Source organism: Thalassophryne amazonica, chromosome 7, assembly GCF_902500255.1.
Source record: "Thalassophryne amazonica chromosome 7, fThaAma1.1, whole genome shotgun sequence".
Taxonomy (NCBI): domain Eukaryota; kingdom Metazoa; phylum Chordata; class Actinopteri; order Batrachoidiformes; family Batrachoididae; genus Thalassophryne; species Thalassophryne amazonica.
Genome location: NC_047109.1, coordinates 106,393,072 through 106,418,190, shown reverse-complemented (window position 1 = coordinate 106,418,190; position 25,119 = coordinate 106,393,072). Strand labels below are relative to the sequence as shown.

The window sequence follows — 25,119 nt, the reverse complement described above, 5'->3', positions numbered from 1 at the left end:
CGTTATAGTACATACTGAAATATGCCAGGATGGCTGAGAATAGGCGTTCCACTTGTCCTCACCTGTATCTGTCAGAACCCCAAACTTCAGAGCTGAATCTGCACCCATTTTTACAGACCTGCTGGAAATCCTAATGGACTAAATGACGCCATTAATCACATGCTTTCCTTTCTAATTTAGCAATAATTTGATTCAAAGAGGCTTATTGCACAAAAAAACAACAACAAGCACTTGTGCAAGCATCATAAAATCTCTTGGCTCATAAATACGATGGCACATGTTGTTGTTGTGTCACCAGTTCTGTTGATGTTATGTGCTAAAGCACATTTAATGGAGGAACCAGCAGCTTTCATTAAGTACGTGACCTGACTTGAATTTGACACATTTACTGAGTTTACACAGTGCTGAAAAACAGAACGCAGCACTGGATTTTTGACAGAAATTAACATCGGCTGCTTTGCTCAGCAGTTCACAGGAACATTCAGACCATTAGCTCTCCTCCATCACCTTCTCTGTTTTATTCCCTTTTGTCTTTTCCTCCTTTAACATTTAAGGAAAATATTACAGGCCTGCATTCTCATTGGATCAACTGGTTTCATTTACTAGCTGTTGGTAATTTGATTGTGCATTTGTGTGTTTTCTATTAAAAGGCTTATCGTTTTACTGCCTGTTTCTGTGCACGTTCAGGCTATGGCTTCGTGGACTTTGACAGCCCTGCAGCAGCCCAGAAAGCTGTAGCCTCGCTCAAAGCCAGCGGGGTCCAGGCACAGATGGCGAAGGTGAGTCACATGCCATCCTTTAGCTTTCTCGTTGACTTTAGTGGTCGTTCCTGAAGTGCTTCATCTGTCTCCTCTCATGATGATGATGTTGGTGGTGATGATGCTTATGATGGAGCGAATGCGTATCTGTTGTCCTGGTACACTGATCCATATGTGGAGCTTTCTTAAAGTCTATCATAAGGTTATTAATCGAGTCTGTGGTAGTGTTATTGATTAACAACTATGGGCATGATGAGATTATTGATCAAACCTGTAAAATGACTAGAAAGAATGTAACAGATAACTGATGTGGCTGAGCCATATTTTCTTTCTTGTTGTGTTCTTCTTTGCTGTTTTAATGTGCATTTCTCTCTATTTCTTATGCTATGAACCACCTATCAACCACATTTTGATTTATCATAAAAATAATTTTCTTTGACATCACTGTAATTTTGTTCTAGTGTTAAAATAAATGTCATTCACGCAATAACACTGTCGATCTGTAATTGTGACTGAAAGCGCCAAAGAGACTAAATGTAAATAGAAAGACAGTGATGACATAGCAAGCATACCTTATTTGGACATGTAAAAAGTGTTTTGCTGGATAGGTGCTGGATAACAAGTCTGCTGTGTCAGTTAATAATATTGTTAGTTACAGCTGCAACATTTTTACTTGGTTTTGCCAAAAGGAGTCGATGTTTTATCAGAGCTTATTAAAAGTGTCTTTCCGTGCTGTATGTTGGAAATTCTGAGTTTTCAGTTTCCATCGATAGCAGCATGAACTTGAAATCTTGTGCGTGCACTTCTGCGTCACGTCGTATAAATAAATATCAAAACCGAAATTTGCGGTTATTTTGTGATATAACACGGCAATAAATGTCTATGTAACTTGATTTCAGCACAAAGTCAATGTTATCAGTTTTGCTAAAAAAAGAAAGAACAATGAAAATGCTGTAGCGTTCACCTTTAATATAGAACCAAACAACTGATTTTTATGTAAAGAGTTTTTTTTTCCTATTTCATTTCAGGTCCGGGGTGCAGTGGCACCCCTAATCTCTTGCAAGTCCTCTCACTAAATCCTGTTGGATCCTGAGGACTTCCCAAACTAGCTGGGAAATATCACCCCCCCCCCCCCCCCCCCCCATCCACGCCCTGGGTATTCCTCAGGACTTCTTATATGTAAAGATGTAGTAGTATAATGGCATCCTGCCAGAAATTGGAATTACCTTGCCTGCTGGCACCACATTTGCCACCGAAGGAATCCTTCTTTAGGGCCCCTTCACACATAGCATGAATAAGTACAACTCAGGGCGACTCACAGTAGAACAGCTCATATGTGCAAAGCACGCAAACATCAAGCCGACAGGCAGGCGTGCATGATCCCGGTGCGATGGTTTGTGCATGCCATGGTGTCTTTCGAGCACGAACACAGTACAAGCACCTGTGCAGAGAACAATAAAATAAAAACCAGCTGTATAATTAGTGAATATCACTGGGTTGATATAAATAATACATAAAATGGGAAGCAATACAGAACCCCGCGGTTAAAGGACCCTGATTAAATAAAAAAAAAAAAGTCACTCACTTGATTTTAACCTGCAAGATCTGATTACCAGATGGAAACTTTACCACTGCGCTACCATCACTGCCTTTTAAAAGGTGCGGGAAAATGCCTGAAATCAAGAAGGACACTGATGTATTAAAAAACAATTAAAACCACATACCATATAAAAACACCACATTTTATTGAATCCCTCTTATCAAGCGGGCAATACAAGTATGAACCGTGTGTTCCTCTGTAGATGACCCATGGTCACAGACGTAGAGTCATGAAATGACACGAATGATGAAGATGTGCACTCTTATCATGTCCACATCTGCTGGCGGCATGACCAGCTGGCCCCACGCGCATGTCCTGCCCGGCACGCGTCTTGTGTACGGCGCGCCGCAGTACAGACACTGTGTCATGTGGAACAGAGCTCACGTGGGTCACGTGACATTCAGATCACTACAGTGTGCTATGATCTGACGGTCCGTTTCACCTGGGGTAGCCTGTCAATGTGTGCCACGTGCGCGTGCTGGCTGCAGCCCATTGCAACAGCGAAATATGTTTTAATGTATGTCCACTTGAGGACAGCAAGCAGACATGTGTCACAGTGGGCAGTTGTTAGTTCATGTCTGTCCAAACACTGTATGTGTTCTCCAGCCGTGATGTCCAGAACCCAGAGCTCCACAGCCGCTCCTATTGGCGGCCACACCCCCTGTCAGTTCAGCACACACACCAAAGTGTCACTGTGTCTGTTTGCAAAGCCACACTCATGGGGCACTTAGACAAATTTCACATTCAGCTCGACAGTGATCGTCTGCTGACTGTTGTCATGTTAACAGTACAAATGGCCACACATTTATATGGTCACACAAGAGGATCCTCGGTTCAAATGCCAGCCTGACTGGAAAATCGCTAAGGGCCTTTGGGCAAGGTCCTTAATTCCCTAGTTGCTCCCGGTGTGTAGTGAGCGCCTTGTATGCATTATTTGTGAAGCACTTTGAGCGTCTGATGCAGATGGAAAAGTGCTATATAAATGCAGTCCATTTACCATTTACATTTTCTAAGTGCCAAACGAGCGGTGTTAGATGTTCGAGTGTGTCAGCTGGAATTTGGCCGACACCTGCCGCGAGAGGGTTTGATGGGCTCTCACAGCACACACTCTGTCTTTCAGCCACTGGTGTGTGCAAATAGTTGTAGCAACAGGTGTACAAGGCGTTAGAGGCAGCTACGATTACACGTTTTGCATACGATTCATGCTTCATGCGCAATTCAACCAAATTTGCACTATGTGTGAAGAAACCTCCAAAGAGGTTTTTTTTTTTTTTGGAGTGGGGGTGGAGGTGTTCCATTACTGTCTTTATTGGATGTGGTAGCCGTTTCTCAGGGTCCTTCTCCGGAATCACTTCCCCCTGTATGTGTTGTAATATGAACTTCTTTGCTCCTTGTTTTCGTAGCTGGACCATCCATGCTTGCACATATGGTGCATGTGAGCATAGAGTAGCAACTTTCCAGAAATTCCTCCCTCCAAGAAACCACATTCAGTGGTTTTAAAAAAGAACTCTGATCGAGTACGGGGTCAGACTAGAATCTACATAAGTCTAGATTTTCGCAGATGGAAGGAACTTGGAAGTGCTGTAGGGCTCCATCTTGACTTGGAGTTAATCCTCTTGATGGAGTGGCTGAAGGGATGCTGATGTTTAGATCTGACATGCTGCTGCTTTAATGCGATGCCTAGTTATTTGTAATACATCAGTACACGTGTTGGTAACTGCAGCTGCTTGAACGAAACCTTGTGCCATCATTTGCATGCATCAAATAAGCGTACCGCCTCATGAAAGGGCATGTCTGTTCTGTACCACAACACGTGGGCTTCACCAGCACAATCGCATTACCTGCCTATGTATGAGAGAGAATGACAGTGAATAGACTGCCACGCGCCAAGATTCATTAAAGCAGGATCTCTGCACACTTCGTCTTGTAAATGGGAGAGGACTGCAATTAAAATGGGCCAGTCTTCAGGCACTGGGAGCATTCCATCGAATTAAACAGCAGCAAGCCTCTCAGCCACCTTTGCCTTTCTCTTCTCTTGAACCTCTTTTCATTAGACTTCCATTCCTTATTTTGTTTCTAAGGGTGGCGGGGGGTGAGGGGGGGATGCATTTGAAAGAGCACTGTTGATGTGTTTAGATGTTATTAAAGAGAGAACAACCCTCGGCTCCTTGAAGATTGAGTTTTCTGGAGCGGTGGAATGGAGGGCAAGAAGTCAGTCCTAAATGAAATCACATGGAGTTCTCACTGTTTGGTGAACTAATTATGCACAGAGCCGTCGCTGTCCCGGCTAACTTTTTATCAGTCAGGTTGCAAAGAGGAAACTGTGTTTCAAAACTATTAATGGTGGAATTCCTGCTCGAGCCTGTAAAATGAGCTTAACTGGGCTTTGACAAAATTATAGCTTTGCCATGTTCAGAACCAATTAACCTTATTGAGACAAATTTGTGAAGGTGAAATCTCTGGTTCTCTTATTCGTTTTTCAAACAGCTGAAAGCTTTTCCACCACTGAGAGAATCTGCAGTGAGGAAATTATCTCTGAAATAGAGATGAGTTATCAGAGAAATGAAAATATTGATTAGAAGGATGAAAATGAATGAATAGCAGTTTGGAGATAAAGATCTATCGTTCAGACAGTGAGCTGATCCAGTGGTGGAATGAAACACTATATCATAATTTACTGAAACACCTTTGAAAAACTTTTCTGCCCTTCCTGATTTCTTGTATTTTTTGTGTTTTTGTTAAGGGCCCCTTCACATATAGTGTGAAATTGGTTGATTCATGCAGAAAGTGCGCATGAAGCAGGAATCATGTGCAAAATGTGTAATTTTGTAGATGCTTCTAATGCCTCGTACAACTGTTGCTACAACTATTTACACACACCAGTGGCTGAAAGACAGAGTGTGCACTGTGCGAGACCATTGAACCCTCTCGTGACAGATGGTGGCCAAATTCCAGATGACACGCATGAACATCTAACACTGCTCGCATGGCACTTACAAAATGTGTGGCCATTTGTACTGTCATCATGAAAAGTCTGCAGACAATCACTGTCAAGCTGGATGTGAAATTTGTCTAAATGCCCCACGAGTGTGGAGTTGCTGAGTGCACATGTGGCGTGCCGGAGTGTCAGCTGCCCCCACAATGTGTGTGTGTGTGTTTCACGTGCCCCCCCCCCCCCCCCCCCCACTCCACATCTATGTGTGTGGTTGGCCCCCGCAGACGAGGCATCTCTCATCTGATCACAGAGTGACATCTTGGTCTATGGACTAACAGGACAGGGGGCGTGGCCAGCTGCCCACAGCTGTTGAGACATCTGTGGTTCTGGACATCACAGCTGCAGCACACGCCCGTGTTTTGACGGAGACACGCGTGTGTGTGTGTGCTTGTGTGGAAATACATAAAAACATATATCACTTTTGCGATGGGAGGAGAAACGGGCCGTCAGTCCGTTTGGACATGCAGCAGGTGATCTGAATGTCACGTCTGACAGGACACGTGTGTCGGGCCATGAGGACTGTGAGCGGTGCACCACACAACCAGGACAAGCCAACAGTATGACAAATATTCCACTTTAAGTCATGTATCAGCAGAAATACACCGTACCAAACATGGTTTGGACGGTACATGACGAACCGTCGCACCGGCATTGTGCATGCCTGTCCATCGGCGCAATGTTACGTGGTTCGATCATTTGAGCTGTTTCGCAATGAGTTGCCCTGAGTTGTACTTTATTCGCACAATGTGTGAAGGGGCCCTAAAAATCATTTTTTTCAGATGTTCATGCAAAGGTTATAGCAGTTTGGAGATGAAAAAGTCAGCCATAAAAAGAAATAAATCATAATGATATTTAATGCAAGTGTAAAGTTATCCACTGCCATTTATATAGCACGTTGATACATTCTTGTCATTTGATTGGTGGATTGTATGTCATGTGGCATTGATTATTTGTCTCATTGTGTAGAAAAATAGTCCACTGCATGATTTACACCATGTTTCATGAAGTTGGGTTCCATTTCCGTTTCATTTTGGATCCATACATTTCACTCCATTGAACAACTCCAATACTTTTTTTTTATAAAAATGCATCTATAGGTTAGAATTCCTCTTAAACAGTCGTTCCTAACCCTGATCCTCGGGGACTCCTAACCTGCACATTTTTCATCTCTCCCTGCTCTGCCAAAACCTGATTATCTCATTATGGTGTCTGTTAGCTCTTGATTAGTGGGGCACACCTGATTGAACTAATCAGCCTTCACCAAAGCAGGAAGAGATTAAAAATGTCCCGGACTGTAGTTGGGAAGCACTGCTCTAAAAGGCCTAATAAGGTAAGTTTTAGCAGCAACAGATATAACCAAAATCTTCCAACACCTTAAAATCTGTGTTTCTGATGTCACTGCAGGAGAATTTTTGCTCAGACATCTTTGATGAATTGTTTTAATTTGTCCACATTTCCGGGGTTTTGAACAGGACCCTGAGGACTTTAGTCGGCCAGTCCAAAATCATAAATTAATTTGATTTGCTCTTGCAGTGATCATTCTTTTTTTATTTTTATTTTTTAGAAATTTGTGGTACGAAATCGACTTGATAGTTCCTTCAGTTACAGCAGTCCGATCCGACCCTGAAACAGAACGCTATCCTCACACACTTGGATACCAATTTTGACCACTCTGTTTCAAATGGGGCAGCACGGTGGCTTAGTGGTTAGCACTGTTGCCTCACAGCAAGAAGGTCATGGGATTGATTCCCACCTGTGGCCTTTCTGTGGGGAGTGGGCATGTTCTCCCTGTGTTTGCATGGGTTTTCTCTCTCTCTCTCTTCCTCCCACATGCAAAGACACACAGGTTAGGTGGATTGGAAACTTTAAATTGTCCGTGGGGAGGTGATGGTCTAGTGGTTAAATACCAGGGGATCCTCTGTTCAAATCCCAGCCTGACAGGAATATCACTAAGGGCCCTTGGGCAAGGTCCCTTAGTGCTCCCAGTGTGTAGTGAGTACCTTGTATGGCAGAATCCTCATATCGGGGTGAAAAGCGCTTTGAGAGTGTGATGCAGATGAAAAAGCGCTATATAATTGCAGTCCATTTACTATTTCCGTAGGTGTGGGTGTGAATGTGGTTGTTTGTCTGCATGTGGCCCTGCGACAGACTGGCATCCTGTCCAGGGTGTACCCTGCCTCACGGCTGGGACAGGCTCCACCCCTCTGTGACCCAGTCTTGGATAAGCGGTTGAAGATGTGTGTGTATGTGTGTGTGTGTGTGTGTGTGTTTCAAATAGTGGAAACAAGAACTCTGAACTCAACTGTAGTGAGTGAGCCCGGCGGTTCATGAGATGTTTGTCTGGGCCGTCGATGTGCTCTTCGTGAACAGAGTGATTTGTTGGAAATTATTTTCTTTGGGTCAGATTTGGAGCTTGTGCACATGTCGTGGGTTTCTGCACAATCCAAGTGGATTGGCTTCACCTGGCACAAAAAGTCCACTGTACGTGTCATTATCAGTCAGTAAAATACCTTAAGTCATCTCCCACTGCTGATTTTTAGTCCCAGTTGCTGTCCTAATTTCAAAACGAAGGAAATCAGGCCCACTTTTTTCAAAATATGAAGGAAAAATTGTATGTAATAAATTGTATGTAGTAATAGTAATTATAAATTTTATTTCTAATGCACCTTTCAAATCTCAAAGTGCTACAGGAAAAGGAAAAAAAAATAAAACTATAACCAAGGATCAACAAGATGTCCTACTATTTTGTATCTGCTTATGTAATGGCTGTACTCTCCCCTCTCTTCTGTGTTGTGTTGTTGACTCCTTCCACTCGCTCTCCTCAGGACACAGGTGAACGCTCTAACCACAAGGCCAACATCCAGGTTCTGGCCCTGTGGCCAGAGAGTCCTTTTAGCTTTTAGCTACTGGAGATTGAGGTTTACTGACTACTATTGCACAGCAACTCCTGCTGGTCTCCGTCACACTTACATATGAGTGCAACCGAGTACTGGGTCATTCCATCTGAAATCACCCAGTTTTGAAAAAAAAATTCCCAGGTCACCCCTCAGCTTTATTCTGTCATTTTTATATGTTAATCACATTCCAAAGTTAGGGTGAAATGCCAAATATTAGGTCTGTATCTTGAAAACGTTTGAAGTTACAGCCTTTGGAAATTTTTGTGAATTGTACACATATTAAAACAGTGTTTTCTACCAACTTTGCTCTTTAATAATGAGCTCCCTATATGCCTGACAGCTTTGAAACTGCTCATGCCAGGCTAACCTTTGGTGTAGAGTTGGGAAATTGTGGGAGTTCTGGTGTATCTAGTGTGATCTGCCTTCCACAAAGGCCTCAAAATGGTAGAAAACCCGAAATTGTAGATGTCGTTCGTATCTTTGATTAGTTCAAAATCAAAGAAATATACCAGATATGGTTATAGAACTTTTTGTATGATGGTTTGTGATATAATGGAGCATATCCACACATTGAAATGACATACTAGGTTGTTCTAACAAAATTTATAGTTGTTGAAAAATGCTAATTTAAAAAAAGTGTCAAAATATACAGATTTTCATTACCCCAGATGCCAGTGTGGACAGTTGACTATCATATTCATATTTATACCATATATTCTTACATATCTCAAGATGATATGCTGCAAATATGGCGGTATTTTTCACAATATGTGAAAAATTCACAAAAATTTCCAAAGGCTGTATCTTCAAATGTTTGCAAGATACAGATCTAATATTTGGCATTTCACCATAACTTTGTAATAGGAATAACATGTCAAACTGACAGAACAGAACTGAGGGGTGAGCCTCTGGGTGACTTGAGATGGAATGACCCTATTGGCAGATATGTACGCCCCACCACATGTGATATCCATTGCATTGTTTTTGTGTATGCACGTGCACAGCAGTACTTTTGCATTTTCCTCACACTTTTTCTGAAAACCTTAAATATCAATCCGGTATCAAAAATCACCACTGGGAGACCCCCACTCACACAGGGATAGTTAAGTGCCATTGCCCGTTTCAATCCAATGCAGTTTTCATTTTCATGTCCTGCTCATGTTTCCTGTAACTTAAATTGCAACACGTGCTTGGATACACCACATATGAGCTTTTTGTGTTTGCCATCCAAATACTGCCCAAAGCCTTTCCAGTGGTACAGAAAAATTCTTTAGCAAGACGTAAAGGCGTTGTGCCAAATAAATACAGTAGCTTTCATCAGATGTAGATAAAGTTCTGTTTTTTGTACTTTGTTACCATGTACATTTATAGTACTGTTTCCATTTTCCTGCCCCACCCCACTCCTGAGATATTAACTTCCTGCCTCTGTGCATGAATTAGTTGCAGCACGACGGATGCATGTTCAAAAGCTAGTGTGCATATTATTGTTTTGAATTTATAAAGTCTTTATCCAATAAACCCTGCAGCTTGCACTGACTTCTTCTTCGTGACAGGTTCATATTTTTGTAGCAAAATAAATGAGACAAGAAGGAAAACAACAAGTCAAGATGTGAAGGCTGAAGAAACTGTGTGTGTGCGTGCGTGTGTGTGTGCCCGACACTTGCTACCTCAGACTTCTTGGTAATTACTGTTGACCTGAAAGATGATTATTGCTACGGTTGTACTCCCACGCTCTACCTGCTCACTCACAATGGGTTCTTCTGCCTTCTTTGATTCTCTCTGTCTGTCTTTTCCAAAGCCTTTATGTCATTGTTAAACTTAAGATTGTGGCAACTTTTAAGGCCCCTTCACACATAGTACAAATGTGGTTGAATTGCACATGAAGCAGGAATTGTTTCTAATACGTGTAAAATCGGAGCTGCCTCTAACGCCTCGTACACCTGTTGCTAGAACTATTTGCACACACCAGCGGCTGAAAGACAGAGTGTGCCCTGTGAGAGCCCATTTGATCCCTCCCGTGGCAGGTGTCGGCCAAATTCCAGGTGACACACATGAACATCTAACGTCGCTCGCTTGGCACTTAGAAAAATGTGTGGCCCTTTGCGCTATTAGCACAAAAACAGTCAGCAGATGATCACTTTCAAGCTGGCGGTGAAATTTGTCAAAGTGCCCCATGACTGTGGAGTTGCCGAGGACACATGTGGTGTGCCAGAGTGTCGGCTCCCTCCACAACACATGTATGCGTTTTGCGCGCTCACCCCAACATGTGCATATGTGTCCCCCCCCCCCCTCCCCCCCCCGCAGGTGAGGTGTCTCCCACTTGATCACAGAGTGACACCTTGGTCTGTGCGCTGAATGGACAGGGGGCATGGCTGGCTGTCTGCGATGGGCTGGAGAGAGTGTACAGCGTGTACATTGACAGGCTGTCCCAGCTGAAACGGACCATCAGATCATGTGGACACACAGCAGCCGATCTGAATGTCACATCTGTCTGACAGGACACGCGTATCCTGTGAGTGGCGCGCCGCAGGAAATACGCACTTTCAGTCACGTAGCAGCAGAAATACAATGTAACAAACGCTGTTTGGTCAGTTATCACAGCACTTTTTTCTCTTTTTTAAAAATACGTTTATCTCCTTGTTGATTTCAGGCATTTTTCCACACCTTTTACAGGACAGTGATGGTAGCACAGTTGTAAAGTTTCTGGCTGGCAATCAGAGCTTTTGTAAATTGCAGGTTTGAATCCCATGGGTGGCATGTATTTTTTTCCATAGCAGCTGCGCGATGTGGTTACACATGCTCCAGCTGCTCAATTTCAATTTATTTTCATTTATGTAGCGCCAAATCACAACAAAGTTGCCTCAAGGCGCTTCACACAAGTAAGGTCTAACCTTACCAACCCCTCGCACTGTGTTCCTGCTGCGACGGTTTTGTGCATGCTCGTCAAAACCTTTTGTTTTGAAACACAAGGTTCGGTCAGATCGGCACACAGAAATGATCACACAGACTGCATTTTGCTAGAATAAAAAGGCGTATATTCATTCCCCACAAAAGCAGTTACATCAAACACAAGTGGTTGCAGCGCATTTTTCTCTTACCGTGACGCCTTTAAGGTGGAGAGCCAACACCTTCAGCAGAGTGCGCCTGTCAACCGGCTGGGCGTTCGTACGTTAACCCGCAGCAGACTCTGTTGAAGCATGGCTCTACTCCCTTTTTTCTAGTGTTTCCGCGAAGGGAGGGTGAGTGGCCAACTCAACCTCCCTGGCGCACATAATTTCTTTAATCAACAGGCATCTGAAAGTTATTTTCTCTCTCTTACAAAGACATAATAAAAGCAGCTCTTCGCTCCCAGTTCAGAATGATCCCAGCATGCTTCACTCCCAGTCGTTAGTGGCTACAAAAAACAAAGTCGTGCTATCAGTGTAATAATAACAAGTACAAGCAGCTCTTCGCTCCCAGTTCAGACTGACCCCAGAGTGCTAAAACAAAATTAAATTCTCAGGGTTACGTTAAGACAGGTGCAAAACAGCACAATAACATTTATTATACACCTTTGCAGCGGGTTTGTTCACGCCTGCCCGTTGGCTCGATTTTTTTCGTGGTTCGCTCATACGAGGTGTTCCGCCGTGATTCACCCTGATTTTGTACTTATTTGTACTATGTGTGAAGTGACCCTTAATGCGGTACTCACAGTCCCCACCACGTCATCATGGCCACATCATCATTTTTAGAATCATATCTTGTGAACTTTCCATAGGTGTGTGATGAGGTTGTCGTCAATTTTGCAGCATATTTTGCATTGTTGTCTTACTTACAGTATATTATGCCCATGCATTTGCGGATCTTGTGTGAACACAAACTGAAGCGATGCTATGGATGTGTTTGGATAGAATGCATGTGGAATTCCAGTGTTCCCATTTGGAGTCATCACCCAATAACGCTATATTGCTGGGACTCTCCAGATGTTCTGTAACGTGTCTGTAGTTATGCAGTGCATCTTGTGGTGTATCGGTGGTGAAAATGTTGTCAAAATCCGTGCAGTAGTTTTGATGTAATGCTGCTAACAGACAGACAGATAAATAAATAAAGGCTGATGATTTTATTACGTCCTTGGCAGACATAATAATGTTACAGGATCCACTGAAATGCAAGGGGGTACCAAAATATTCCAAAGGTCACAAGAGGGAAAGTGAAGTTTTTGAATACCTTGAAAATTCATCCATGGTTGAAATAAGACCACGGCACAATGACAGGTTGTCCCAGTAATGTTTTCTAAAATATTGACAAGGTTTCAAACTGTGCAGCACATTCTTACAAAACTTTTCGAATGATATCATGCTAAACGTTAAGAGAAATATTTTGTGCATATAAACACAGATTTGCATGCACAAGTACTATGTTTCACATTTCACATTCAGAAATGCACCTTAGGGTTAGGTTTGGATACAATGGCAGAAACTAACACATCTGTTACGGCATATATTGTCGCCATGACGGGGGTGCTCAGGAGGGCAAGGCAGATGGGGGGGGGGTTGGGATCTTGCAGGCAACCCCACTGCCAGAGACCGTCGTGTGTTGACCGCTAACCCACGACACGGGGAGCCGGCACACGGAAATCTAAAAAGTAGGCTTCCCGCAGATGCACAGTAGGTTTGGTTCTGGCGTTTTATCGCTGTGAGAGCATTAAAAGTGTCACATTTATTTTCTTGCAAGCCTTCTCGACAGTGCTAGAACTTTTCACAACCAGTGCGCACAGCACTGGCGAAGATGGCTTGATCCATCCTTTCTGACTGGTGATCCGTAATGCGGAGATGCCTTTGCGCAGGCTGCAGAACGCCACATTGTTTCAGCATAACTTTTAGCACTCAGATGTTGGTGAATTATTCAAAGGGCTCTGGTGTTATTGGCTCAGTAATAATAAAAATGCTGGCAATTTCGGATGAAATATTCACCGTGCTTGTGGTTGCTGAGTCCTCTCGTGTCCCTTCCTTCCTCATCATGGGTTTGCCAAAGTGCGCAGTTGAACAGAAAATGACTGTTGCTTGGTGATGTGATCCCCAAAGTGAGACTTAAGGACATTTAAACAGGTGCTTTTTGCTGTGAAGTTCAATTAAGCATGCACGATAATCTAGTGTCGTGTATGTGCAGACGAGGATGATTCGGGCTGCTGCTGGTGGAACAATCACACGGAGATTTACACTGCGCCAACAGCACTGATCCACAGATTTACATGCAAATCCAAGCAGCTTTTACGCATGAGGTGCGCGGATCTATTTCAAGCAAGTCTCTCACTCTCTTTCTCGCTTTGATTAATTGATTGATTTGGCAAAATACATGATATGAAATAACAATAATATACTGTACATACATATACGAGGTCTGTCCATAAAGTATAGGTCCTTTTTATTTTTTTCAAAAACTATATGGATTTCATTCATATACTCAACAAAAATATAAACGCAACACTTTTGGTTTTGCTCCCATTTTGTATGAGATTAACTCAACGATCTAAAACTTTTTCCACATACACAATATCACCATTTCCCTCAAATACTGTGCACAAACCAGTCTAAATCTGTGATAGTGAGCACTTCTCCTTTGCTGAGATAATCCATCCCACCTCACAGGTGTGCCATATCAAGATGCTGATTAGACACCATGATTAGTGCACAGGTGTGCCTTAGACTGTCCACAATAAAAGGCCACTCTGAAAGGTGCAGTTTTGTTTCATTGGGGGGGGGGGGATACCAGTCAGTATCTGGTGTGACCACCATTTGCCTCATGCAGTGCAACACATCTCCTTCGCATCATCCGTGAAGAGAACACCTCTCCAAAGTGCCAAACAGCAGCGAATGTGAGCATTTGCCCACTCAAATCGGTTACGACGATGAACTGGAGTCAGGTCGAGACCCCGATGAGGACGACGAGCATGCAGATGAGCTTCCCTGAGACAGTTTCTGACAGTTTGTGCAGAAATTCTTTGGTTATGCAAACCGATTGTTCCAGCAGCTGTCCGAGTGGCTGGTCTCAGACGATCTTGGAGGTGAACATGCTGGATGTGGAGGTCCTGGGCTGGTGTGGTTACACGTGGTCTGCGGTTGTGAGGCTGGTTGGATGTACTGCCAAATTCTCTGAAACGCCTTTGGAGATGGCTTATGGTAGAGAAATGAACATTCAATACACGAGCAACAGTTCTGGTTGACATTCCTGCTGTCAGCATGCCAATTGCACGCTCCCTCAAATCTTGCGACATCTGTGGCATTGTGCTGTGTGATAAACTGCACCTTTCAGAGTGGCCTTTTATTGTGGGCAGTCTAAGGCACACCTGTGCACTAATCATGGTGTCTAATCAGCATCTTGATATGGCACACCTGTGAGGTGGGATGGATTATCTCAGCAAAGGAGAAGTGCTCACTATCACAGATTTAGACTGGTTTGTGCACAGTATTTGAGAGAAATGGTGATATTGTATATGTGGAAAAAGTTTTAGATCTTTGAGTTCATCTCATACAAAATGGGAGCAAAACCAAAAGTGTTGCGTTTATATTTTTGTTGAGTGTATGTTTTTACGTCAGACATGCTTGAACCCTCGTGTGCATGCGTGAGTTTTTCCACGCCTGTCGGTGACATCATTCACCTGTGAGCACTCCTTGTGGGAGGAGTCATCCAGCCCCTCGTCGGAATTCCTTTGTCTGAGAAGTTGCTGAGAGACTGGCGCTTTGTTTGATCAAAATTTTTTCTAAACCTGTGAGACACATCAAAGTGGACATGGTTCGAAAATTAAGCTGGTTTTCAGTGAAAATTTTAACGGCTGATGAGAGATTTTGAGGTGACACTGTCGCTTTAAGGACTTCCCACGGTGCGAGATGTCGCGCTGCGCTCTCAGGCGGAATCATCAGCCTGTTTCAAGCTGAAAACCTCCACATTTCAGGCTCTATTGATCCAGGACATCGTGAGAGAACAGAGAAGTTTCAGAAGAAGTCGGTTTCAGCATTTTATCCGGATATTCCACTGTTAAAGGAGATTTTTTTAATGAAAGACGTGCGGACGGGTCCGCGCGTCGGGATGCAGCCGACACGGTGCGGCGGCACAGGAAAAACACCTCCGTGTTGATAACCATTTGTAAAATCCAGGCGGCTTTTGATGGCTTTCAGTGGAGCTCCGCCACAGGAAAAACACCTCTGTTGGAAGCCTTAAGGACAAGTTGGAACATGTCCAGCTGTTAAACAATTTCTCATATACTCACTCCACTGAAAGCCATCAAAAGCCGCCTGGATTTTACAAATGGTTATCAACACGGAGGTGTTTTTCCTGTGCCGCCGCTCCGCGCCGGCTGCGTCCCGACGCGCGGACCCGTCCGCACGTCTTTCATTAAAAAAATCTCCTTTAACAGTGGAATATCCGGATAAAATGCTGAAACCGACTTCTTCTGAAACTTCTCTGTTCTCTCACGACGTCCTGGATCAATAGAGCCTGAAATGTGGAGGTTTTCAGCTTGAAACAGGCTGATGACGCCGCCTGAGAGCGCAGCGCGACGTCTCGCACCGTGGGAAGTCCTTAAAGCGACAGTGTCACCTCAAAATCTCTCATCAGCCGTTAAAATTTTCACTGAAAACCAGCTTAATTTTTCGAACCATGTCCACTTCGATGTGTCTCACAGGTTTAGAAAAAATTTTGATCAAACAAAGCGCCAGTCTCTCAGCAACTTCTCAGACAAAGGAATTCCGACGAGGGGCTGGACGACTCCTCCCACAAGGAGTGCTCACAGGCGAATGACGTCACCGACAGGCGTGGAAAAACTCACGCATGCGCATGAGGGTTCATGCATGTCTGAGGTAAAACATATGAATGAAATCCATATAGTTTTTGAAAAAAATATAAAGGACCTATACTTTATGGACAGCCCTCGTACTTGCCAAGGATGGCACAAAAAAGCACAGACTTATTTCCATCATGGTCCCCATGACAACATAGAAAAACAAACAACAAAGACAAAAAAAGAACAAAAAACAGAAATACTTTTTAAAAATGGCTGCAAAGCCATCTATATACACAAATTAATAAAATACAAAATTATTATAACTTCTCTCGCTCTCACACACACACAACTGTTCCAGCATATCATGACAATATGTATCAATGTTCACGGCACATATTGTCGCTGGTGCAGTGGATTGTATGTGGTAACACACCTGGCACATATTGTCCCCGGCGACGATATGTGCTGTAAAACCTGGACACATTGTCCCTGGCGACGATGCGTGCTGTAAAACCTGGACACATATTTTCCCTGGCGACGACACATGCTGTAAAACCTGGACACATATTGTCCCTGGCGACGATGCGTGCTGTAACACCTGGACACATATTGTCCCTGGCGACGATGCGTGCTGTAAAACCTGGACACATATTTTCCCTGGCGACGACACATGCTGTAAAACCTGGACACATATTTTCCATGGCGACAATACGTGCTGTAAAACATGGACACATATTGTCCCTGGTGACAGTATGTGCCGCAATGGGACCATGAACGTCGGCATATACTGTTGTGGCGACGATACGTATGTGCACTGCGACAATATGTGCTGTAACACACGGCTAACCGCATAGACCAAGATGTGTGTGCATGTTTCTCCACGTTGAACTGGAGTTATATCACAAAGGGCGTCTGGCTTACAAACCTGTGCAAAATTCTAATGTTGATCTGTACTGATTGCGCTATAATGCTCCTGAAGAACTGGGGCAGCTGAAAAACAAAACAAACTCATGAGAACAGGCTGAACTGTGAGCTTCCGGGATACATATCCATCAAAGTCAGAAGGGGACTTCATGCTGTCTCCACATCTCCAGTCGTCTTCCACTGCACTCTGGACTTTAGTGATTCTGCTATAACGATCACTATGATTACTTTTCTACTATTACCATGAATGCAATATTAGAGTTATGTTGTGGTCGAAGATAGAATTAGGCTGAGATTAGGTTTCAGGTGACTTCCTGACATTCCACACATCTAACAGGCATTTCTACTGATGTGAAAAACTGCCGTGGAAGGGTTTGTTTTGCACAAACATAGTGACTCCAAGGTGCTCTGAAAAAGCTTTACTATGCACGTTCTTGGCTTTGAGATCAGCCTGCTAATTCTGTGATCTCTAAAATACTGATGCTTCAAAGTAAAAACAGAAAAAAAGCATTTGCTTTGGTGCTTTAGTTCACGTGGTTTGGCCCAAAGGAAAACAGCTTTCATTTACACTTAAATTGGTTGTGTTAGTGTTGCTGTACAGGATTATCTTGGAGCCACTGAAACAAAACCATATGCCAGTAATTTCAAACATACTTTAGTGAGGCTTTGGGATTTTTCTTTCTTAGTAGATTTTACACATAGTGATTTTTAGCCACACATTACCGCAAATTTGTGTTTTTTTTTGGTTCCTCATGTCAAAAAAAAAATGGTGGGAAAGACGGTTAAAGTGTCCTTGTCTGAACTTGGGGTTTATGCATTCTTCTCTGGCGTCACAGATAGGTCAAGAACAAATAGACACTTATGAGTGTTATTAGTCCAGCGTGACACTGGGTCTCTTCTACCATAAATAATGACAGACAGGAAGTAATGAAATGAAAATGGGGTATGTTAGACTGTAATATCATAAAATGGCTCTTCAGTGTGGTTACTGTTTCATAAACTCTTTTTTTTTTAGTGATCTGCTAAAATACATGGAGTGTGAGACAAGGACAGGACACCTCTGAGCTTATTCTCACTCCTAATATATTAATAAATATCACCGCTTATCTGCTGGTTGTCATGGTTACAAGTAAGACTATCGAGATTAAAGTTTCCTTGTCACTTAATACTAGTTGAATTGAATTCTCGATCTTTTTGTACAACTGTGACGGTTTTACTCAATTATACAACCATTTGGTTTGCCTTGTTTTTCCAACTCTAATCAAACTGTACATCAGCTTTTATCTGGGACCAGAACAAATGATATGGTTGCTGTGGTCCGCGCCTGAGTGAGATTATGTTGTGGACCGCATATATTTATTAGATGGAAATCCTGCTCATAATTGAATTAAGTTCATCTAATGAATCAGTTTTTTGAGTGTAGCGATTCCCCTCTGGTGCAGATCCTCAAAGCACTTGGCAGTGATGCCTCACATTCACCCTTTCTCACACACACACACACACACACACACACACACACACACACACACACACACACACACACACACACACACACACACACACACACACACACACACACACACACACACACACACACACACACACACACACACACCTGTGTCAGGTTGTTGCCATGCAAGGTCCTTAAACTGGATTTACCCTTAAAGTAACCCTTGCTCAAGGACACGTTAGTGTATGAAGGGGAATTGAACTGCAGATCCGCTGGTCACAAGCCCACCACTCTAACCTTTAGGCCATTAACTCCTCATTATTCACCTTCACCGTTATTCTTATAATACCACATTCAGTCACACTAGAGTAGTAAACTGCACATTTCTGTTGTGAAAGTGTAGTGACACGGACCCACAACAGGGGGCGTAAATGAACGGACAATGAAAGAGTCGAATATAAACACTTTACTGTTGTGAATGAGCACAACACAGAGGAATGTGAAATTTTGCACAGTCAATCACAAGGGTGATGTGTGGGCAGGCTCGAGGATAGAAGACGTCTGTCCTGAGATGAACCGGAACCACACGATTTCCTCCGCCACCGAACCCGGAGAATACTGGAGCCGTCAAGTCCCGAGTCCCCAGGTGGCCACCGCCCTCAGAGGTCGGATCTGATACTGCTGGCAGGGAGCAGAGACAATAAGATATGGGTGTGTGCACACCCAGTAGCAACAACGGTGGGAATGCCACCTCCACCACTAACACACACTCGTGCAGCTCCTGTCTACCCACTTATCTGGTAGAGGTGTGCAACGGAGCTGTTGCTGGTCACACCGTACGCCGGTCTCACAGACACGGAACACCACAGGAAAATGGCTGCAAAAAAGAGTTCAGACTGATACACAGTTCACTTTTAAGGCTGAGAATACTACCTGAACGGTATGACGATATCTCGGCGATGAGGTGGAGATGACGTCCGGGTTTTATGGAGTGAGATGATGAAGCATGAATGAGTGACAGCTGTCAGGAGATAATGAGTGACAGCTGTCACCCCCGGCTGTGTCCCTGGCGGCAGCGCCCTCTCGTGCCTGAAGCCCGCACTTCAGGCAGGGCACCCTCTAGTGGTGGGCCAGCAGTACCTCCTCTTCTGGCGGCCCACACAACAATTTCGCCTGGATTATCAACTCCTCAGTTTGGGATTTTTTTTTTTTTGTACGTTGTTGTAGTTTAATTATTATTTTTGGTGTTTATTCTTTTTATTTAGTGCTTTGATTCCTGTGGAGGCCTTTACGTAAATAGTTAATATAATAACAATTATCTACTACTATAATGGCCAAGTGGTTACTGCGCTTGGTTTCAGTGTGGAAGGTTCCCGGTTCAAACCCCACCCCATTTCTCCATGTAATGCCGAGTTGCGTCAGGAATGGCATCCGGTGTAAAACTTGTGCCAAATCAACATGCAGATCTATCTTGGGGTCGCCACAGCAGACCCCAAGTGAAAAACTAGGGAGTGACCTAAGGGATTTACTATAAGCAGCAGGTACGTCATTGTGTTCCACAGCAGCCTGTACTCAAGGTTCTTGAAATGGAGCAATATCTCCACCTGGTGGACATTTACCATTAATGTAAGTACAACAGAATTTCACCAAGAGCCCTAGTTATTAATAAAGAACACAGCCACTTTGCTTTGAGTACGTCTGATCATCTCAGAGCTCAGAAGATAAGCAGAGTAGGTCCCACTTGCTATTTGCATGGAAAAACTTTTAGAAAGCCAGAGCGGTGTGTGTTTCTCCATATAGCTCTGAAATTGCACCAGAAACAATAATAATAACATTTTTATAACATTACTACACTGTTGTAGTTTTATGGGAGAATAAATTAACAAGTAATAAGGTCCTTAATCTCCAAATTGCTCCCATTGTGCACTTGAGCACCTGATATCGGTGTGTTAGTGTGTGTGTGTGTGTGTGTGAATGGGTGAATGTGAGGCATCTCTGTAAAGCACTTTCACCATGAAAGTGCTATATAAATGCAGTCCATTTGCCATTTCAAATGTGTGAGTGTGATGATGGTGAAGGAAGAATCTGAGGCAGCCAGGAGGGTGTTAGCAGAGACCTGAGTCCACAAATCAGTGGAACAAAATCAGCTCCAACAGAGCAGCGTGCACTCGATCCGATCCATGCCAGCCCCAGCCCATTGGCAGGTGGGCATCAGCAGAAAGCAGGTGGATGAAGAGCAGATCAGAGGATTGTTACTGAGAAGTTTGAGAAGTACACCCCCCCCCCCCCCCCAACCCCACCCCACCTTTATCTGCAGGCATGGTCACAGCATCACAAATACATTTTGTGCATCAGCGACCATCAGCCAGACAACAAAAGTGTGTGTGTGTGTGTATGTGTGTGTGCATGCATGCATACAACAGCGATTACTGAAGACCAAGGTCATTATGCTAATTAGTGAGTACCACTGGCAGTGACACTTCACACCTCCCTCTGTCCATCCTCCTCTCTGTCTTTTCTTCTCTCCACACTGTCCTTGGCACCTTCTGTGTTTCTTTCACTCTCTTGAATGCTGTGTTTGGCATAATTTGTAATCTTCATCTACCCTCACCCTCATTCCTCTCCCTCCTCATCCTCTCCTGTTTATTCACTCCCTCAGTGTGTTTAGACGTGCATGTGTGTGTGTGTGTGTGGGTGTGTGTGTGTGTGTGTGTGTGCCTGTCTGCTGCAGGTGTTGCATCACCTCCTCCTCCAGAGTCTTTAGTTACAGGATTGAGTGAAGGATGAAGATGTGTTTGTTTGTGTGTGTGTGTGTGTGTGTGTGTGTGTGTGTGTGTGTGTGTGTGTGTGTGTGTGTGTGTGTGTGTGTGTGTGTGTGTGTGTGTGTGTGTTTGCTTCTGTGGGTGTACAGACGAGAGATGTTGCTATGAAGCAATTTCTGTATTCTTCACTGCTGCAAAACAGCAAGAATTGTAATCTTCTGTCCAGAACAAGGTGACATACAGTGTAACCCAAGTGTTATACATTGACCCAACGCAGTTGTTAAAATACTGTAGCAAACCTGTGCATGGTTTAGGGGTGGAAATGTGTACATCTTAGGAGACTACAAAACAGATCTAACACCTGACACAGTGTGCTTGTTTATTTGAAGCGCGAAACACTCGGACATGCCTTACATAAGTGGGTTCACAATGCATGTAAACCCTGCTTGCCTTTGCATATTGTTGTCAGTTGTGTGCAATGGTGTTTTTGTATGTCTTTCTCTTTGTCATGCACGCATACACAAAATGTACCATTCAGATAATGCATATGGCAAATAATATGTCATGTTATGTAATAGATGATTTGTCTATTATACGTTGTAGTTTTTTGCATGAATAGGAGTTCAAATTTCCATACCAGACGATTATGGATGAGGTGAGAATGCTTTGAATGATGGCAGTGTAAAACTGAAGCAGGATGTTGTGCCTGACTCTGAATTTTTTGAGATGTCTGAGAAAAAAAATAATCTTTTATTAGCTGTTTTATTAGTGTGTTACTAATGTGTGTACCTAGGAATTTGAATGACAGTGATAGAGATAGACTGAGTAGAAATGAAAATGGGGATTTTGTGAGAGGGTGTGCATGAGAAGTCGACTATGAGTTCCTGGGTTTTTGATGTGTTAAGCTGTAGGTTATTGTTTTGGCACCAAGTGACTGCTTGGGTGACCTGTGCACGGTAGTAATGTTTGTTATTGTTAGTGATGAGTCCAATTATTGTAGTGTCATCTGCATATTTAAGAATGGAACTGAACTATGGGTGGATGTGAGGGAGTTTGTGTAGATGGAGAAAAGCCAAGGGGAAAGAACACAACCCTGAGGGGCACCTGTGCTGATTATGTTAGCCATGAAGCAGTTAGCTTCATGGCTAACATAATCTGTTATGTAATGAACTGATTTGGTAAAGGCAAAGTTAAGCAGAAATGAAGCACAAAGGAAATGGGATGAATGAAATAGGATGAAATTAATTAAGAAACCCAATAAAAACAGAGGTTACAAAAAGCATAGAGTCACGAGCACAATAAAGATGTGATGGGCTGATTTGTTAGCCGTTTGGAACTAAAACTCACTGATGGTGTTCAGCTGGGCTGAGACCTGGTAAATGTCATTTTTACAACTGAGAAAGCTGTTATGTGAAAGCATTATTCCAAAATGGAGTAACTTAATTTTTTCCCTCAAAATTCTACTCACAACAACCCACAATGACAACATGAAAAACAGATTTTTTGATTTTTTTTTCAAATGTATTAAAAATAAAAACTTAAAAAATCACATATACGAGTACATACATACGAGGTCTATTAGAAAAGAAACCGACCTTTTTATTTTTTCAAAAACTATATGGATTTGAATCACGTGTGATTGCGTCAGACAAGCTTGAACCCTCGTGCGCATACGTGAGTTTTTCCACGCCTGTCGGTTGCACCATTCGCCTGTGAGCAGGCTTTGAGTGAGGAGTGGTCCACCCCCTCGGCGGATTTTCATTGTCAGGAAATGGCAGAATGATTTGTGCTTTTTTCCATCAGAATTTTTTCAGAAACTGTTAGAGACTGGCAGCTGGAAACCATTAGAAAAATTTATCTGAAAATGTTACGGGCTTCACAGAGAATAAGGACTGTTACTACAGCTTTAAGGACGGCTTTAAGGACGCTCGGCGCGCCGCGCTCCGTGCCGCCATCGAGAGCCACAAACCACCGGATCATTTCTAAACGGATGGCTCTGTGGATCCGAGACCGTCGTGTGCACTTTCTCTGGTTATCACAAGAGATGGACATCAACCATTTTCCGGCAGATTTCACTTTTAACAAGAGATTTTGTCATGGAAAGCCGAGCGGAGGCTTCGCGCGTCACGACCAATTTGCTGATGGAGCGAGACAAAGGAACACCTCTGTTTTGGTCTCACAGGACGGCTTTGAGATGGCGTTCAGACAGCTGTTGGTGGTTTTTCCATCGAGTGATTATCCAAGAAATTGTGGCTGTGCCTGGACATGCCAGAACATGTCCCATGAGGCTTCATCACGGCGTTGCTGTGCGCCATGCAGCAACGCCGCGACGCCTCCGCTCCTCTTTCCATGACACAAACTCCTGTAACAGTGGAATGTGCCGTTCACTTCCAAACTGGACGCTGTGTTTTATCCGGGACATCGTCTGACTAGCACAGGAATTGTGAAAAGACGTGGACATCAGCACTTTTTCGGCACATTGAGACAGACGTGCAGAGGAATTCCGCGCATCGCGGCGGTGCCGCATGGCGCACAGCAACGCCATGGTGAAGCCTCACGGGACATGTTCTGGCATGTCCAGGCACATCCACAATTTCTCGGATAATCACTCGATGGAAAAACCACCGACAGCTGTCTGAATGCCATCTCAAAGCCGTCCTGTGAGACCAAAACGGAGGTGTTCCTTTGTCTCACTCCATCAGCAAATCGGTCGTGACGCGCGAAGCCTCCACTCGGCTTTCCATGACAAAATCTCTTGTTAAAAGTGAAATCTGCCGGAAAATGGCTGATGTCCAGCTCTTGTGATAACCAGAGAAAGTGCACACAACGGTCTCGGATCCACAGAGCTATCCGTTTAGAAATGATCCAGTGGTTTGTGGTTCTCGATGGCGGCTTGGAGCGCGGCGCGCCGAGTGTCCTTAAAGCCGTCCTTAAAGCTGTAGTAACAGTCCTTATTCTCTGTGAAGCCCGTAAAATTTTCACCGAAAGCCAGATAAATTTTTCTAATGGTTTCCAGCTGCTAATCTCTAACAGTTTCTGAAAAAATTCTGATGGAAAAAAGCCCAAATCATTCTGCCATTTCCTGACAATGAAAATCCGCCGAGGAGGCTGGACCACTCCTCACTCAAAGCCTGCTCACAGGCGAATGACGCAACCGACAGGCGTGGAAAAACTCATGCATGCGCACAAGGGTTCAAGCTTGTCTGACGCAATAACATGTGATTCAAATCCATATAGTTTTTGAAAAAAATAATAACGTCAGGTACTTTTCTAATAGACCTTGTATTTGTCCATATTCCTTTGCTCAGTACTTTGTTGATGCACCTTTGGCAGCAATTACAGCCTGAAGTCTTCTTGAATATGATGCCACAAGCTTGGCTCACATATCTTTGGGCAGTTTTGCCCATTCCTCTTTGTAGCACCTCTCAAGTTCTGTCAGGTTGGATGGGGATCGTCTGTGCACAGCCATTGTTAGATCTCTCCAGAGATGTTCAGTCAGAGCACTATGGAGCAGGTTTTCATCCAGGATGTATCTGTACATTGCTGCATTCATCTTTCCCTCAATCCTGACTAGTTTCCCAGTTCCTGCTGCTGAAAAACATCCCCACAGAATGATGCTGCCACCACCATGCTTCACTGTAGGGATGGTGCCTGGTTTCCTCCAAACACGGCGCCTGGCATTCACACCAAAGAGTTCAATCTTTGTCTCATCAGATGAGAGAATTTTGTTTCTCATGGTCTGAGAGTCCTTCAGGTGACTTTTGACAAACTTCAGGTGCGCTGCCATGTGCCTTTTACGAAGGAGTGGCTTCTGTCTGGCCCTGATTGGTGGATTGCTACAGAGATGGTTGTCCTTCTGGAAGGTTCTCCTCTCTCCACAGAGGAATGCTGGAGCTCTGACAGGATGACCACTGGGTTCTTGGTCACCTCTGTGACTAAGGCCCTTCTCCCTCGATCGCTCAATTTAGACAGGC

General features: G+C 43.8%; 1 protein-coding gene across 4 annotated transcripts in view; it reads left to right on the top strand.

Annotated features, from left to right (window-relative positions):
* LOC117514716 (RNA-binding motif, single-stranded-interacting protein 3-like) overlaps positions 1 to 25,119 on the top strand; it is a 459,452-nt gene that overhangs the window by 213,697 nt on the left and 220,636 nt on the right. For all 4 annotated transcript variants that reach the window (XM_034175281.1, XM_034175279.1, XM_034175282.1 and 1 more), the window contains exon 4: positions 688 to 779. In XM_034175281.1, the coding sequence (XP_034031172.1) occupies positions 688 to 779 (92 nt within the window). The remainder of the gene's footprint in view (positions 1 to 687; positions 780 to 25,119) is intronic.